The 17,803-nt window shown below is 34.0% G+C and overlaps 3 protein-coding genes across 4 annotated transcripts in view; 2 read left to right on the top strand and 1 right to left on the bottom strand.

Moving 5' to 3' along the window:
• Window positions 1-161: 161 nt before the first annotated feature.
• Window positions 162-15,439, top strand: LOC124948824. Of its 2 annotated transcripts, none has more exons than XM_047493037.1 (10): window positions 162-1,349; window positions 5,100-5,421; window positions 5,816-5,993; window positions 6,080-6,713; window positions 7,177-7,433; window positions 7,978-8,150; window positions 8,548-8,779; window positions 8,852-9,035; window positions 9,273-9,489; window positions 9,636-15,439. In XM_047493037.1, exons 1-10 carry the CDS (start codon window positions 1,223-1,225, stop codon window positions 9,913-9,915), a joined length of 2,604 nt encoding a protein of 867 aa, XP_047348993.1. In that variant the 5' UTR covers window positions 162-1,222; the 3' UTR covers window positions 9,916-15,439. The 2 variants fall into 2 exon arrangements, with proteins under 2 accessions (XP_047348993.1, XP_047348994.1); XM_047493038.1 differs by having other exon boundaries at window positions 9,256-9,489; window positions 9,636-9,797.
• On the bottom strand, window positions 9,520-12,553 carry LOC124948828 (MTRF1L release factor glutamine methyltransferase). The gene is made up of 5 exons (XM_047493042.1): window positions 12,004-12,553; window positions 11,528-11,616; window positions 11,218-11,431; window positions 10,839-11,074; window positions 9,520-10,739 (listed from the first exon to the last, which is right to left on the bottom strand). The coding sequence occupies exons 1-5, from the start codon at window positions 12,271-12,273 to the stop codon at window positions 10,496-10,498; spliced, it is 1,053 nt and encodes a 350-aa protein (XP_047348998.1). The 5' UTR covers window positions 12,274-12,553; the 3' UTR covers window positions 9,520-10,495.
• The window catches only part of LOC124948821 (unconventional myosin-XVIIIa), a 74,902-nt gene continuing 71,072 nt past the window's right edge, over window positions 13,974-17,803 (top strand). Inside the window, exon 1 of the mRNA XM_047493030.1 lies at window positions 13,974-15,771. Within this exon, the coding sequence (XP_047348986.1) occupies window positions 15,637-15,771 (135 nt within the window). The 5' untranslated portion in view covers window positions 13,974-15,636. The remainder of the gene's footprint in view (window positions 15,772-17,803) is intronic.

Here is a 17,803-nt window from a genome sequence, read left to right as displayed (position 1 = left end):
TATTTACGTACAATACAAACGTACGTATATGTATGTGTATGCATGCAGCGAATGGGGGAGGTAGGAGCGATGGCGAATTTGCCTTGTATGTACCTCGCACTTCGTATATATATATATGTATATATATATATATATATATATATATATATATATATATATATATATATACATATTGTATTTTTTTTTGTCCTCGAACGAGAGAGAAAAAGATCAGAACAGAAAAAAAAAACGAACATTTTCTCGTCGCTTGAGACGAAAGCGAAGAAAAAAAAAAAAACCCACGTATTATTATTATTATTTCTCCTTACTGAAGTGCCCGATTTATTACACTCATGTATTTAATTAACGTTATGTTTGTATTATTTAGCACGTTACTACGGAGTATAAGTACGATAATGATAAAAATGAATCATGATAACGATAAAATTAAGGACGATTATAACGATAATGATACTTCTCCTTTCTTTCTTTCTTTCTTTCTTTTTCGTAAAGAAACATTACACGCATTACAGACACGTACAGACTCTCTCACTGAAAGGATCACAATTACAGCATGATTTGTAAGTAACGGTTCGTATGGTAATGATTAAAAAGAGATAAATACAAATACATTCTCGTCGTACTTTTCATTTGTTTTTCAATAAATAATTTTATCCCTTGTTAAGATGAACGACTAAAAAGAAAAAAAGAAAAATTGTTAAAACAATTGTTTAGAATATATTAAGAAATGTTTTAACAATCGATTACTAACAAACAAATTGAATGAACTGTAGCTACTTGTGGTGTTCACGTAGAAATTTATACAACAAATGCAAATGTTATAAATCTGTTCAAATCATTGTTTCTTATAAAACTAAATTATGATATAGCTTTGTCACATTTTTTGAGGTCATTGTACGTTCCGTTCTTTTTTTTTTTTTTTTTTTCTATTATTGAAACGTCAATTTCGATCAATAAAAGAATACATAAGTAAGTGCTTATTTTTCGATTAGGTTGATCACTCCATAAAGAAAAATGTCATCGACATTTTCATCGAAGAACAAGCTGAAAGTTCGATAAAGTTAGACTGTAAAGTTCTTCGTCTACACGAAGAATGAATGTGTGTGTGTGAGAGAGAAAGAGAGAAAGAGAAGTGGAAACGTATAGTAAGGGTCGAATCTCCTGATCATAGTTTAGTAGAGCGGTGCGCGGCCACGAGCTCGGCCGCTCATCGGCCAGCGCAATGCTGTTTTGCACTTTTGTGCGAACAGCATTTTCCGCATCCCTTGGTGCCGTTGTTCAAATAGTGATCTTGGTTTTACAAAGTTCTACCACATCGAGGGTTCAAGCTACTCTGCCACCTGGTGCTGGTTAGTTCTACATTTTCTTGACCTTTGGGCAAAATATTTATCGGATTACTTCTTTGGATATTTTTCGAGTTTATCAAGCTGATCTTTTGAAAACAATGACAAACTTCATTTCCTTTTTTTCTTCTTTTTCTTTTTTTTTTTTTTCATACAAAATATAATTTTTCTTATTTTCTCTAAGAAGGACTTAGTATTGTTTGATATGATCATTTTGAATAAGTTATATTTATCATTGTTTCGTTATAGTCATACGTACGTTTATGGAAATGTTAAAAAGTGATTATAAATCATTGGACTTGCGTCTAAATAAATACATCGAATGTTATTTTGCTCAGATCGAATTTTTTGTACATATCTACGAATAATAATCGTAGATTAAATAATTTAAATGAATTTAACTCAAGCCTCATTCTTAAATCATAAACGATACGTAATTTGTTAATGAGATTTTTACCTTGTCAAGTTATCATACTGAATTTTTATGAAAAACAATGAAATAGAAAGGGTTTAGAGATTTCGTCTGAGATACACGTGGTCGATCGATTCTTGTCGTCTAGTTGAATAACATAGATAGAGACATATCCGTGTTATACGTACGTGTTTATTGTTAATGTATGTGTATTCCGACGATATCACTTCCGCTTTTAATTCCATCGACCTTGTCCGTGTATTTTCGCATTCGTCGTTCCGCCGGTTAAATTCGCATATATGTATGTATCTATAGAGATAGAAAGTCGCCGGTAGGTTAGAGGGTAGTACACTTAAGTAATTCAACGCTCGCCGCAGGTGCGCGTCAGGTAATCGATATTATTATCGGCACGATACTTACGACACGTGGGACGCGTGCCATTCGTTCGATGATTCGTCACGAATCTATATGTTTCGTTACTCTTGGAATTCCATTGAAAGAATTAAAAAAAAAAAAAGAAAAAGAAACGAGAACAAAATGTACATTCATTTTATTTTCAATCAACGAAGAAAATGAATTATTAACTTTATTATTATTATTATTATTATTATTATTATTATTATCATTATGATTATTATTAACGTTAATATTTAATCCTAATTAAATTATTAATTATTATTAATATATAACATTATTAACATTCTCATTTTATTCGTTAATTAATTATTCGTAAGTTAAAAGTATAAGAAATATTTTCTTTTTTATTTTCAATAAATTTTAAACGATTTTTTTGCTTTTGTTGAAAACATGATTATAATTCTACTTAAGTACGAATTCGTTCGATAATTCATTCGATCTCCTATCAAACATATTCGTGTTTTACGATACACATTTTCGGTATTACTCGATGTATTTTTTACGAGGCAATTAGCCTTTCTTCTGAAACGTAAAGTAAGAAATGCATTGCGAAGGCACGCACGGTAAAATGTTTTTCAAGAGATCATGCGGAAAGGCATATCTTAGGCTCAGGGTTAATCAAAATCAATTTCACCGATTCTCACCATAGGAACTCAGTTTTCTATTGATTTAACACCTCCTGACCATTGCCGTCTAAAAATATCTTTGGTGGGTGGTGCTCATAAAATCGACGATAAAATATACGCGTGTGCTGTTTAAAAAAAAATATGGAAAAATCGATCGATTTATTTGAAGAGAGAAAATGAAAGATTGATCGTAATTCAATGATGATGATATAAGTTGAAACATTATTTAGAAATAGGGAAGTAATATTCGCGATTGAAAAGAAAAAAAAAAAAAAAAAAAAAAAAGAAAAAAGAAGAAAAGAATCGATCGATTCCGAGATTCGATTAAGATTTCATCTTTTTTTTTATTTTTGCGACGGAGCGACACTTCAATACGCACAAAATTGCGTTGGACATTGTGACGACAACACTTCGGCGAAGTTTCCGGACCGGAAACGCAAACCGACCGTAAAACCAGGTCGTCCTAACGGCGTAGAAAAAAGAAAAAAAAAAAAAAAAGAAAAAAGAAAAAACATACGACGAAAGAATGAACTTCGGCTAATTCCGTAAGTCATAATGTCATAATCCTCATTTTGGACTTGCTCGGAAAAAAATATCCAATGAAATCGATTTCAAAGAATATGAATTAAATATTTGGGAAGAGGGGGGTTTAACATCTGGTTCATCCTTAAGAATTTTCGATAAAATATATATCAGAACAAAGAAAAGAGAAAAAACTGTCTTTTAACTAAAAAAAAGAACAAAAAAAAAAAACAATATCTTTTTTCTTATCTATGAAACTTTTATACGTTTCCCATTACGCTTGACAATTAGGATTATCAATTTTAACGATACCGAAAAATATTATTATTTCAAATTCTAATAAACAGAAAAGAAAAAAAAACTTAACTGATCACCGATTCCTAACGGTTAGTATACTGACATAGTCACTGTTAAAATCAGATAGTAAAGAAACACAAAGAACTGGGTAAAACTATATATATATATATAGGATATATAAAAAAAAAAAGAAAAGAAAAGAAAAAACGAAACGTATAGTTTTTTCTATTTTAAAGACAAGCCATTCATTCGACCCAGTTAAAGACTTATAATCGCATAGGATGTAGAATATGGTTGCATAAAATATAACCCTTGAGAAAATATTCCACCATACAAGTGTGTCATATCGATGATTGCACTATGAAATATGCTTCGTCCGTTCTTTATATTTATTTATCTTTAATATTCATAATTCATTTATTGGTTTCATTCGATATGGATGTACATGTCGAACGTACGATAAAAGGGAGCAAAGAGATTATTAGAACTTTATTATCAGATCTAATTACATCTCTAAACTGATCCATATAAAAAAGAAAATATATATATATATATATATATATATATATATATATATATATATATATATATATAATATACTTTTTATAGTTGTAATTATTTGCTTCATTCATTAAGTTTTGGTTGTATTTAAAAAAGAGAAAAAAAGAAAAACGAATGCGAAAGTTGAAGGTATTCCGACGAGTGTTTTAACTTCCGTTTAAAAACTAATATTTTTCCGGACTGTGTGCGAGGAAATGATGTTTTTCATTTCTACGAGACACATTGCCGTCTCTCTGTCACGAGATCGCGTGATAAGAGGACAGGTACGCGTCTATATGTGGCGTAGCGAAGCTCATTGGTTCGTTTCCGAGGACGATCGGTTCATCCCTAGCGTTGTCGTGACACGAGTTCACCCTCGCCGGGGTATAAGGTCGTTGCTCTTTCTCGTCGATTAAGATCGAAAGAGTTTTTTTTTTCCACCATTTATATCATTTAACATATTAAAGTACACAATTTTCATTAAGAAAACTTTATAAAAGTATAAATTTTTTAAATACTGTTTATTTTTTATAATCGTATTCTTTATTTTAAATTAATTAATCTATCCGATTAATTTATTCTTATTCTCTGATAATATTACCACAAGAACAAAATTACGATTTTTATGATTCATCTTTACGCATTAGTAATCATTTTTTAATTATATTTTAAATTCAATGATAATGATAAAAACGTCGGTTATGACTTTTGATCATTATATATATATATATATTTTTTTTTTTTTTAGTTCGATGATTACGATTCATTTTTACGATTCTTTATCATTGTTTAGTAGTTTTGTGATATAATTGATTAGTAATAATTTATTATCTCCATTGTTATGAATTATTTATTTTGTTCAGAATGGCACGAGTAATCAATTTATGTAAAACAAAAAGAAAATTCTTGTGTGTCAACGTTTGTTTGGTTTTCCAATTGCAGAAGACGAGATAATTTTGATCGAACATCTACCTGGTCGTCGAGTTCATCTACAAGACTTTTTTTGGACTGGTATAGATGACGCACCACCATGGGTTGATCCAAATCAAGGTTTGACCTTCTACGAGACCAGAACGGTTCATCACACTGTCACTATTTATTCTCCAAATGATCACGATGGTAAAAGTGCTTCGGCACCTGCACCACCACATGGATCCATTCCTCAGGGATCTGAATGCACGACTTGTATTAATCCCACTCCGCGTTTAGATGAGGACGAGGACCAAGACATTGGGATTCTAATTGGCGAAGATCCTGGACCCAGGTTATTAATGACTATTATATAAAAGATAAATGAAAAAAAAGAAAAAAAAAAAAACAAGAAAAATTATCTTTAATATATTTTCATATGTTCCTAACAGTATTATGTAATGAGGAAACGTTAGCGACGAAAGATTTAAAAAAAAAAAAAAAAAAAAAAAAGAAAAAAAATAATATTACAGACTCTTGGCATTTCGTAATTTCATTCTTTTTTTTTCTTTTTTCTTTTGACTAATAAAACTGGTTCCACGTCTAAGAACTGGTTTGACGTTTATTAGTTATTTATTATAATACCAATATGTAATAAAGTTTGAATGTCCAATTTTGACTATTCCCAATATATATCTGATATAATCTAATCGCATAAGAAATTTATTATAATATTTATGGGAAAAAAGGTACTGGTTATTGACCGTTTTACGAGCCGGAGAATCCGTACCACAGAAAGTGGAGTTAAAATTGGCTCGTCTCTATCGGACCGCATTTTCAAGGCAACAACAACGTCATCTTGGTCTTCTCTCGACCGATCCTCGTGCTCGCAGAGCAACCGAACAACGTGGATTCCACGAACGAATGGTGAGTGAAATCCGATGGTATCGTAGTTTCATGATCCTGATTTTTTTTTAATATAATTTTCATAACAAGATCATATCATTTTTCAGGCAACTGGTACGATACTAAGAAAGTCATTGAAAGAAAACTCAACGATTCCGACAGAAAGTTCAATCGAACTGAAGGAAGAGAGGATGATCGATGTATCGAAAGGAGAAAGAAAATTTTTCTCGAAATTTCGTAACAACGACAGTGAAATTTTGAATAATGCCTTCAATAACAATAAAACTCATGAAGATTTAAATGAGGAAAACAATGAAAGATCTTCGAAAAAAGTACCATCGACTTTGAACTATTTGGGTTTGAAAAAGCTTCGATTAAGAAGTTTGAACAAACAGGAAGACGATGACGTAATCCTTAAAAATTCGTCGTCGATGATTTTTAAGGATCAGCATCCATTGAACTTCAGTTCAAGGTCATCCGTCGATTGGAGACGAACTGAAGAAGGCAATAAGGAAGGCATCAATTTGACTGCCCGATCAAAATTACGTTCTTTGGATGGCGTCGTACAGATTAAAATGCACAATACGAGCATAACAGAAAGCGAAGGTACTAGACTGATCTATTCCGTTCATCTTGGTGGAAGACCTGTACCAGCTGAAACAGCAGCCAGAGACATGGCTCTCCTTTCATCTCAAGAAGTTGCTCTTGAACTTGGTGTACCTGTTATTATTCGAAGTGAACGTGAGTATAAAAAAAAAAAAAATAACAACAAAGAAAAAAAATTTATGATCAAATCGATGTTCACAAAATTTTAATGTCCGTACATTTTTTTTTTTATAATCATTTAAAAGTCAAAAAGATAGTATTTCCTGAATTTTTTTTTTTTTTTATTAAGACCTATTGTATTATGGCAACAAAGACATTTTATAAAAAAAAAAAAAAAATAAAAAAATAAAAATAAAATAAAATAAAATAAAAAATAAAAGAGATAAAAGACTTATATATCATTGTATTTCTATCTTTGAAGCGAACAATTTTGTCTCGAAATATATTCCTGAAAACAACGAAAATAATTGAGATGATCAAATTAGATGAGATGTCAAATTATACATTTCAAATCTATGCAAGCAATTATAAATATATAATACGTTAATCGAAGTAACGATTTATTTGAAAAGTGATATACTTATTGAATATTTTTTAGCATATTTAAAAGAGACAAGACCCTTAGCCCTTTCGAGAAAAAGGGACGTTTGGTTGCTAGTAGGAGCTGCTGGAGCTGCCATAATCTTGTTAGTCCTACTCCTTATTGGTTTGGTTCTAATAGCCAAGAGAAAACGAGCTCACAGTGCTGTTGTACCACCACCGAACAAAAGTATACTTAAGAAGGAACGGGATTATGTTCTACCAACTTCTGGCCTTGACAACACAGCTTTCTTGACGCCTGACTCAGAAGGCAAGGTATGTAAGCAAATTTATTTTATCATATTAAACGAGCTTACAAATCCATATAATGTATCTAAGAAGAATAAAACTTTACTTTAGACATCGATAGGGTTAACAAATCGTCATGCAAGTTATCACAAAATTCTTGCCAAATCTTTTCCAATTGACGATAACAAATTTGCATTAATATGCAGATTTCTTGATAATATCAATGGTATATAATTCATTTGAATTGCAAATTATTGGTATAAGGTTCATCCATTTATATCTCATGATGGAAGTTTATTTTTTTTTTTTTTTTTAGTTAGTCGTGATAAAGTTTCCCTTTGCGTGATAACGAAAGAATTCGATGGGCCAGAAAGAAGATAGAAACTAATATTGTTAGGGTTTACACGCAATCGTGTAAAAGGATAAGGGCATATTATGAAGATGAATTTATTTTCTCTTTTTCATTGGTATGGCGATATCGATTTTAATAAGCGTTGTTAGGAACCAAATAAACATTTAAATTGCGTGTTAGTAGCTGATACATACCCTAAAAAGTTTCTTTCTTTGGCAGATCGAAGGTACTAGCCAAAGGCAAACACCAAGAACCCTTTCGAGAACTCCTGATACCACTGACAGTCTTCATCGTAGTATCGACGAATTCTCTACGGACAACGAGGAAGAATCTAAAAAACCTGCTGCAGTTAGTCCATGGAGTATCGAGGAACAATCTTCAAGAAAAACAAGGTAATCGCTTGTTAAACACTGTTTTAATCCTGCAAAAGCTTTTAATCCTGCGTCAAGTTAAATACACAGATCTGAAATTATTTATATTATTTGGAATAAAACAATATCGTTGAATGAAAATAAAATTTATTTCGTTGTTTTCATCAATGATTACACGAAATTATTAAAATTAATAATTCTTCTTTTTTCTATACCTTTTGTTCATTATTAATATTAATAAATATAAATTGTTTTTGAGTAGGAAAAATATAATAAATAAATATAAAAAAAAAAAAAAAAAAAAAAAAAAAAAAAAAAATGAAAAGTAAGAGAGTTTATATATAAAATAATAATATTATATATAAATAATATTATTTGTGATTCTGCGAATAAGTAATTAAATCTTTATGAAATGTAGAACGACACAGAGTAGAATGACAAGAACAAATGCCATCGATCCACCTAGAACTCCAGATTCAATGGATACTATTGCTGATCATACAGAGATATTGGAATCTCTTGAGAATGGTTATCCGAGGCAAGAAGAAATTCCAGTCTCACCACGTTCTTATCTGTCCATGCCTTCTTGCAAGCAATTTCCAAGTATGCGAAGCGTCGAACCACTTTCGAGAGTACTCGAGCCAGTAACAGTAAGCAATGCATTCGTGTGACCTACCTTAGCTTAGTAGTAAAGGTATTGGAAGAATATTTTGTCTGATTAGGTCAAGCATTTGGACGTAGACTCTCCTGAAAGTGGAAGACGCAAAGATAATGGCTATGTCGTTCATCAAAGAACCGAGAAAATGGGTGAAACATTTTTAACAAGAGCAGCCAGTGCCTCTAGAGATCCTGGAGTCGTTGGGCCTATCGTCTGGACACTGAAGAGACAAGGATTATCTACCGAAGGTACGATACACCTTTTTCAAAAACTTCCTAATTAATTTTTTCATCGTTCTATAAATTAAAAATGAAAGCGAATCAACCGTTTCCGAAAGAACGTCGTTCGTTGAAATTAATTAATAAAATAACATTATATCGAGAATAATGTTATTTCGATTCTCTCGGTGACGGTTTCGTTATTGAAATATAAAGAAGTTATCATATGGTCGCACATTCTCTCGAAAAGTATTACATTATTATCAGGTAATGGTACGTCCGAAATATCGGATGTCGAACAAATCTTCGTGGGATCAGGTGGTCCCGTGGGTCGTGCAAGGAGACGCCTCCACGAACTCCTCGAGGACTCCTTCAGCCTCTTCGGAAGCAGAGACCCCAAGTCCAGAGAATTTCAAACGACGAATACGCGTCCGAGCTCTGCCGTACGCACGACGGATGCTCTCACGATATTTACCGAAGGAAGGTTAGTAATTATTATTTCTGATCAGTGAGATACTTTAACACACACATTACATGTTTATATATTTAAGCGTAAGAAAAAAATTTTTTAATTTCATTTCTATCTTACACTATTTTTTTTACTTCTTAAAATTTTATTATTATTTTTAGTCCGACGTCAACGTCGCCAGCAGAATTAAATATTCGACCTCGCACGTCCGTATCGTCAAGAAGAAATCTGGCAGAAGACATTCCTGAAACTGGCCAGTCGAGTCATACACGTGGTACTTGGGGTTCCAGACCACTCAGTGCCGGTCCGTTTCACAAACCTAATCTACCAGAAGTGGATACCAGACGTATCCTAGCTGATTCTCAACTCTCACCAGAGGATCCAGCTGTACCTTTAATCAGCAGTATTAAGAAAGAACTGGAAAAGTTCTCTCCGCGATAATTAATTATTAACGAAACAGTTGAATTTTACGGGACACCGTTTTTACTTCGTGAGATTACTAGCTAATTTCTAAATTTATCGATATTGATAATAATTTCAAATCATAGCGTATATACGTATTTGTGTCAGTATTGAAAAAAAAAAGAAAAGAAAAGAAAGGAAAACGTACATACACACATAAGATTATTCATTAGCTTTCATTAATTTATATAAATCTGATTTTGTTTTGATCAGTCTTGAACATGTATCATTGTAAATACCATGACTCGATCTTGTAGGCACATTATTGTAAGTAATTATCAATTGACGACCGACAGCGACGAAAGCACTGTCGTGATGGAATACGTTCGACAATTAAAATATACACAAATTTGATTAATGAGAGTAAATAAAACTTGATCGATTTTATTTTAACGCGATACCTAACAACTTTCGACATTATTAAGAATCATATTTAAGAATATATTCTATAATACGTTTTTATACTTCTATCTTTTTTTTTTTTTTTTTTTTTTTTTTTGATCGAAAATTACGAGTCAATATATTATTATAAAGTATCATACTTGTTTAAACAAATACTTTACGCCATTTTAGATACTTCGACGAATCGATCGTTATTGCAGAAGTCTTTGTAGGTATGTTCGTAACGCAGTTTTAAAGTGTCGTATTTTTTTACGAAAAAACTTATATACTCGGGATGTGCTGGATCCACTTCGACAATGAGATGACCTCCTGGTTTCAATGCCTTGGCGCTGTATTGTATAAGAGGTCTGATGATTTTCAATCCATCTTCTCCACCGTCTAAAGCTCTTAAATCTTCATAACTGCGTATATTCGAAAGAAGATAACAAAAGTAAACAAAAAAAAAAAAAAGTATGTATCTATTCTTAAACCTTGATAATCTAAATTTTAAAATTACATACATTTTAATTTCTGGCTCCAATTTTAATATATCCTTTGTTGGTACGTATGGCGGATTGCTAACTATAAAATCGAAACTTTTAGTTTCAAAATTTATACTTTCAGAAGATTTTAATGTACCATCTTCTTCCAATGTCGCTTGTATGACAGTTACTCTTTCTTGCAATCCAAGCTTACTACAATTTTCTTTCGTTAAATCGCAAGCATGTGGATTAGTATCGACTGCTATACATTTTACCTAGAATAGTATGAAATTTACTCCGAACTATTTTATATGATTAAAGGTATCCCATTTATTTTAATCACCTGCAATAATAATAACATTATTCTTTTAATTGTTTAATTACCATTTAAGTAATTAATTAATAGAAAATAATGTACCTTGTTGGAGGAATGTGCCAAAGCTAGCGATATCGCGCCAGAACCACAACCGATTTCCAAGACTTCATGATTGTCATCGTGCAAATAACTCAGTCTTTTTAAAATAATATCAACTATTATCTCTGTTTCTGGACGTGGAATAAAAATTGGTGGAACTAATTTCAAGGTAATATCTCGAAAATCCCATTCACCGATAATGTATTGAACTGGCATCCTGTGGGACTTCATTTTCATGAAATTACGTGATTTAATGTGATGTAAATAACGTATAAGAAATTTCTTTATTTTTCGTACAGTCATCACATTTTACCTGGACAATCTGCATTGGCAAAGTGATTCTAATTCGTTCAATTGATCTTTCGTAAGTCGTTTATCACGAAAATTCGTCACGTCTAAGAGCTGTCAAATAAAATCAAAGAAAGCATGAAAGAACTATTTAAAACTAAGTATTTCACACTTTTGTCTTATTAAAAACAGGCTGCGCTTTTATAGTTCACGTTTAAAATTAGCGGGAAAAGTAAAAAATATACAATTTGGCAAGTAGCCAATAAGAGTGCGAATATATTGGACGCCATGACAGTATAAAACATATGTATATGTTATTTAGCCATGTGATTTCATATAGGTTAGAAAACAAAGGCGTATTTTCTCGTGAATTATATTGAGAATTTGTCGGTAAAACAGGATCTAAAGTATAATAGATTGGTTTATAAGTAATATATAACTTTATTGAATGCAATGTAATCGACTAGGTGAACGAAAAAATTAAAAAATTAATATTTTTACCTTTTTTAAACCTACGACATGTGCGACGATGTGTTCGATGGATTCAACGGGTTCTGGTACAGCCTCGTTCTCAAACCGGTGACTCCATTTTTCAACGATCTCACCAACGGTCGGACAATTCATAGAAGAATCGTTCGTAAAAGTACGATACAAAGCAACATTTCCTTTTTTTGTCATGGCAATATTATTTCCGATACGCACAATGCTCGTTGTCGTACTTTTGTTGATTGCAAAAACACACATATTTAAAATTCGCCGATACGACATCATATCTCATACAAAGTATACTGAATGACGTGTTGTTATTGAATGACTATGAAACATATTATCGTCGAAGAGAGAGGCATTCCTTCGAAAATACCGCTATCTAGCGGACAAAATTTACGATTGACTGACTCATTCTATGTATTTCTCAATCAACACAATAGCTTCTAATATAGTATACATAAAGTTAATATAAAAACAAATATCTTTCTCTTCGTGAATATTTTGATATTAACGTAAACGATCAAAGAACATTTTATGTTTACATTTAAACATAGAATGACCCAGGAACGTCAATATAAAGTTTAATAAATGAACAACAGGAAAGAGAAGTACCACTGAAGTGTTCGGTAAGTTATCGACCAAAGACGTTTAAACTCGGTCGTTAAGTAGTACAGAATAGGAAACATTTTTCTTCGAGTAACGTTCGAACGAAAGGCGCAGGCGCGAGTTCGTACTCGTCGATGTTCGGTTGATCTCGGAAAAGTATGACGAGAGGCGGGGAGGAGTCTCACGCCGGGATATACGATGGTGTATCAGGGGGTGAGCGGTGAGAGGCGTGACAGTCGCGAGAGCACATAGGGCAGTCGTCGCTGCTCTCGATCGTAAGTAACGTGCGACGTCGAGTCTGGCATGAGCGTCGTCTGCGCGACGCGATTGCATCGCGAGCTAAGATCGTTGCGAGAGCGTCGAAACGACTGATAGAGAGAGAGAGAGAGAGAGAGAAAGACAGAAAGAGAGAGAGAGAGAGAGAGAGGAAGAGAAAAAGAAAGAGAGAAAGATAGAGAAAGAAAGAGACAAACGGAGAAAAAGAGAGAGAGAGAGAGAGAAAGAGAGAGAGAGAGAGAGAGAGAGAGAAAGAGAGAGGAAGGAAGGAAAGAAAGAAAGAGCGAGGCTTTTCTGTGCGCACGGGACACCGATGTCGAGTGCGACGTCGTCCTCGAGCACGAGGACTCGCGTGAACGGGAAGAGGAAGAGGAAGAAGGTGCTGTTGTACGAAGAGGGTTCGTGTAACGACACGACACCTCGGCGTCGCTAGTTACCTCTCGTTGTCCATTGCGTGCTTCACTCTCTCTCTGTGTGCGTGTGTGTGTGTGTGTGTGTGTATTGTGTGGATACGTGTGCTGCGTGTGTGTGTATATATATATATTTATATACGTGTGTATATGTACGTCGTGTATGACGTGCGTGAGTGCAGTGCAACGAGTAACAGCACATATTCGGAATATTACGTTCGTGCTATCGCTTGGTGGTTGCTCTTGTGTTTTCTCAATGCTTAATACCAACCTAGACGTTTGTTCCTCGTTAAGAAAAAGACTGGTCGTCGTCTCTCGTTGTGTCTTTCGTTTTACGTTCGTTCTCCGTTTTGATTAGGGAGGAATAAGGAAGGAAAAAACGCCGGCTAACCGGAACGCTCTCAACGTTCGGGGTTCTGTCACAAACCAGACACGAGATTTGTCTGTTGTCGTCCTTGTCGTTTCTGTATTGCTATCTTTTTCTTTTTCTCTCTCTCTCTCTCTCTCTCTCTTTCTCTCCCTTTACTTCTGTCTGTCTCTTTCTGTCTCTCTCCTTCTCCCTCTCTTTCTTTCTCTCTCTTTCTCTCGTTTCTACTTGTCTCTTATACATCACTCTCTCTCTCTCTCTTTCTCTCTCTTTCTTTCTTCCTCTCTTTCTCTCTCTCTCTCTCTCTCTCTCTCTTTCTTTCCTTTCTCTCTCACTCTTCACCCGACACGACGAACACGAACGAATGGGCGAACGGAAATACGAGCGATCGATTGGCGCTGTGTTTGGTGGTAGTGGCCGCTGAGTACGAGAAAGGTACGGTGAAAAGTGACAAGTAGACGAGAGAGTGAGAGAGAGAGAGAGAGAGAGAGAGAGAGAGAGAGAGAGAGAGAGGGAGAGAGAGAAAAGGATAGACATTCGGCACGTTATCTCTCTCACTTCCTTTCTCGCGTTCTTTTACGCAATGAGACATAGACAGTGTATTACGAACATATTTTAGTGGTTAGAGAGAAACAGAAAGAAAAAGAAAGAGAGAGAGAGAGAGAGAAAGAGAAAATGAATGATGGAAAGAGATAGATAAAAAAAGGAACGAAAGCAAGAGAGAGAGAGAGAGAGAGAGAGAGAGAACGCAAAGTGCACGGCGAAAGTTGGGTGCGAACACATAGATGATTTACCTCCTACGATATAGATAGACAGATAGTTACTCGCACGTGTGAGGAGCGCGAGTCTGACGTATCAACGAACTCTCCCTTTTATTCGATATTATCAAAGCAATCGTTCCGATTTGTTGAAGGTGTATGTTTTTAAATATCCCGCCAAAGATTCTCAATGACATTAATCGGAGGAAGGACAAATAACTCGCAGTGGTCATCGATGATGACACTGTCATTTCCGGATAGTTAGATCCGATCATGAAGAAAACAACGGGGGAAGTTGTTTCGGCCGGTGGTTCACGCCCTTGCGGCTTCTTCGTTCACGACGAAGCGACAACAATAACGATTACGGGTACGGGTACGGGTACGGGTACGGCGGGTACGACGACGATCGAGCAACAACGATCCAACGAATCTAACGTGCCGGCTCGATAACTTTACCATCTCTCTATCCTTTATATATATATATATTTCTACACACACCACACACACACACACACTTACGTACACTTATACATATAGATACACCGACACATACACACGCACAAGCATATACTCGTTTGCTGATTCCATACACTCATCCTACTCCCCCTACCCTATCCTTATTCCCCTTACTCCCCTCCCCTCCTCCCTTCACCCCACCATTTCCAACTTCAACCTATCCCCTTCCAACTACAGTACTCCCAAGCAGCCAATGTCGATGCTCGTATTTTGTCTGCGTTCTATGTATTTGTTCGTTAAGTCTACTACGTTGTGTGTGTTTTACCGTGCGTATTCGTTGTTGTCGTTGTCATCGTCGTCATCGTCGTCGTCGTCGTCGTCATCGTAGTAGTAGTAGTAGTAGTAGTAGTAGTAGTAGTTGTAATAGTAGTAGAACGTACGCGTGTCGATGACGAGTCGCGCGCGATTTTTCGAAGTGAGAAAAACGCTACCTTCGTGTCGGTGGTGAGTACGTTCTTTGTGGTTTGTTGGTTATACAGAAAGAAGAGAGAAAGATAAAAAAAGAGAGAAAGAGAGAGAGAGATAGAAGAAAAAAGTAAAAAAGAAAGAAAGAAAGAAAGAGTGGGTGAGTGAGTGGGTGAGAGTGAGTGAACGAGCGAGCGAGCGAGAGAGCGAGCGAGTGAGTGAGTGAGTGAGTGAGTGATCGTCGTCGCCATCGTCTTGTCAGCTGGTCGAACGTGCATCGTCTTTGAGGTGTCGCGTGAGCGAGAAAATGTTCAACTTCATGAAGAAGGCCACGGAGAAGGACGACAAGGAGAAGAGGAAGAGGGAGAAGAAGGAACGGAAGGATGTCAAGAAAAGAGATCGAGGGAGTATGTCTGCTGAGGAACTTCTACGACTCGATGAGGTGAGACAAAATCAATTTATATGATATACCATATAAATTATGTATAATTATATGAAGTTATTGAAACGTGTATGAATAATTAAGAATTGCATACGTTTGTAAGGAAATTATAAAGAATGGGAATGCATAATAAGGAATATATTTACATATATACGTAACCAGGTTATATAGAGACCTGTGTGATAAGAACACATAGATTTATACGTAGTAGTTCATTATGTGTAGTAGTGTATTTATGTGTATTTATAAATAATACACGTGTGTACAATTAATAAGATATCGTCTATATGATATTATATGTATGTGTGTATAAAGATAGTAAGAAGGACGATGCGCACTTACACACACTTACACACACACATACACACACTCGCGCGCGTGCGATGTTTACGTAGAAGTTCTTCAGATTGACCTCCTTCCTTAGGGGTGAATCTTCTTTATCGACTTGTGTTCATCGATTGTTCTTATAGTAAAAGCAAATGTTTTTATTAAAAAATTAACATATTGTTTATTTTGCATATTAATGAATGGATTAAATTTCGATTTGATTTTCTGATTACTAAAAACTATATCCAGTTTCCGTGTATATATATATGTATATATATCTTACAAATTTCCATCTATTTTTAATATTTATAACGTTTCAATAAATATCTATATTTATTGAATCTATATTTATCAAATCGTATATGATAAAAAAGATTCCGTACGTTTTGTATTTATGTTAAAAGAAAAAAAAAATAATAATAATAATAGTAAAGAAGAAAAAGAAATTAGGAGAAGATCGCAAAGAACGTTAAGATTAAATAAAAAAAAAAAAAAAAAAAAAAAAAAAAAGAAATAGTAATAAAAATAATAATAAAAAAAGAAACAAGAAAGAAAAAGATTGCGAAGAACGTTAACTTTAATTTTCGTACAGTACTAAAGAATTTAACAAGTTGCCCGTGAAACGGTTTCGTTGAATCGTAAAACGAGTCCATCGTAGAATCGGTCGATTTTATCTTTTACATCTGACTCCGCGCCTAAGTTTACTACTAAACGGAAGTAGAATTCAGGTTGGACGATGCGTATGCGTCACGCGGAAGATCACCGATTACTTTGTTTCTTTACTATCTTGTTCGCAGCTTTACATTTAGGTCGTTTGTATTTTTCTTTCATAAAAGGAGTTTTGAAAGATACGTACCAATATGTGTTTTTTTTTTCCTTTTTTTTTCTTTTTTTTTTCTCAAATCAATATTTTATTGCAACGAAGTGAATTATTATTATAGATTAAACTGATCCATTGACGTTATCGATTATACTGATAAGAAAGAACGCGATTATCTGATAATTTCTTTCGCCTTAATGAAATCGATAGAAGACCGTTAAATTAACGAGTTATTTATCAGAATTTTTACTCATCGATATTATTACAAATCTTTCGAATATAATTAATTTTGATTAATTAAGCTAGTCGCAATAATCTTGGAGCAAGAAATTATATGAAGATGAAAAATCAGATGAAACGTTAATTTCGTTTTTTAACAATTGCAAAAAATTATAATTTCTTCGATCCAATGAAGTAAATAAGAAAATATTAATTAACGTGATACTCAACAGATTCGTATTACTTTTATTTAAGCTTTATTAGAAATCGTTTTAATATAGATTATTTTCACATTGAATTATAAAATAATTCGATTATAAACGTGAATTATAACATTATTTGATCGAACAAAGGAAAAAAAAAAAAGGCAAATCATATTTTTATCAACCGCGATAAATCTCTGGTGCCTTTCGAATCAACTCTTTCCACAAAGTTTTTCTTCCGATACGCTTTCGTGGTTACAATGGCAGAGTTGCGGTTTGAGAACGTCATGAATGTCACGTCAAAGCGGATCTAGAGAGCAAGAAATTTGGAGAATGTTCAAGTCGCAAGTGCAGCGAACCGTCTTTAATGCTTCTTAGCAACTTTTGTAGAGTAAAAACGAGTTCCCCGAGTCGTTGATAAGTATATCGTATAATCGTCGAAGAAACGATTATGTGAATAAGT

Source organism: Vespa velutina, chromosome 4 (assembly GCF_912470025.1).
Source record: "Vespa velutina chromosome 4, iVesVel2.1, whole genome shotgun sequence".
Classification (NCBI taxonomy): Eukaryota; Metazoa; Arthropoda; class Insecta; order Hymenoptera; family Vespidae; genus Vespa; species Vespa velutina.
This window is presented reverse-complemented; position numbering and strand designations above follow the sequence as displayed.

Excerpts from the sequence above, each read along its gene's own strand:
- LOC124948824 (XM_047493037.1), top strand. The coding sequence starts at position 1,223 with ATGCTGTTTTGCACTTTTGTGCGAACAGCATTTTCCGCATCCCTTGGT. Across the intron at positions 5,994-6,079 it reads GTGGATTCCACGAACGAATG|GCAACTGGTACGATACTAAG; the intron begins GTGAGTGAAATC and ends ATCATTTTTCAG. Across the intron at positions 9,036-9,272 it reads ACAAGGATTATCTACCGAAG|GTAATGGTACGTCCGAAATA; the intron begins GTACGATACACC and ends CATTATTATCAG.
- LOC124948828 (XM_047493042.1), bottom strand. The coding sequence starts at position 12,273 with ATGATGTCGTATCGGCGAATTTTAAATATGTGTGTTTTTGCAATCAAC. Across the intron at positions 11,075-11,217 it reads TGGCACATTCCTCCAACAAG|GTAAAATGTATAGCAGTCGA; the intron begins GTACATTATTTT and ends ATACTATTCTAG. Across the intron at positions 10,740-10,838 it reads TTGGAGCCAGAAATTAAAAT|TTATGAAGATTTAAGAGCTT; the intron begins GTATGTAATTTT and ends GAATATACGCAG.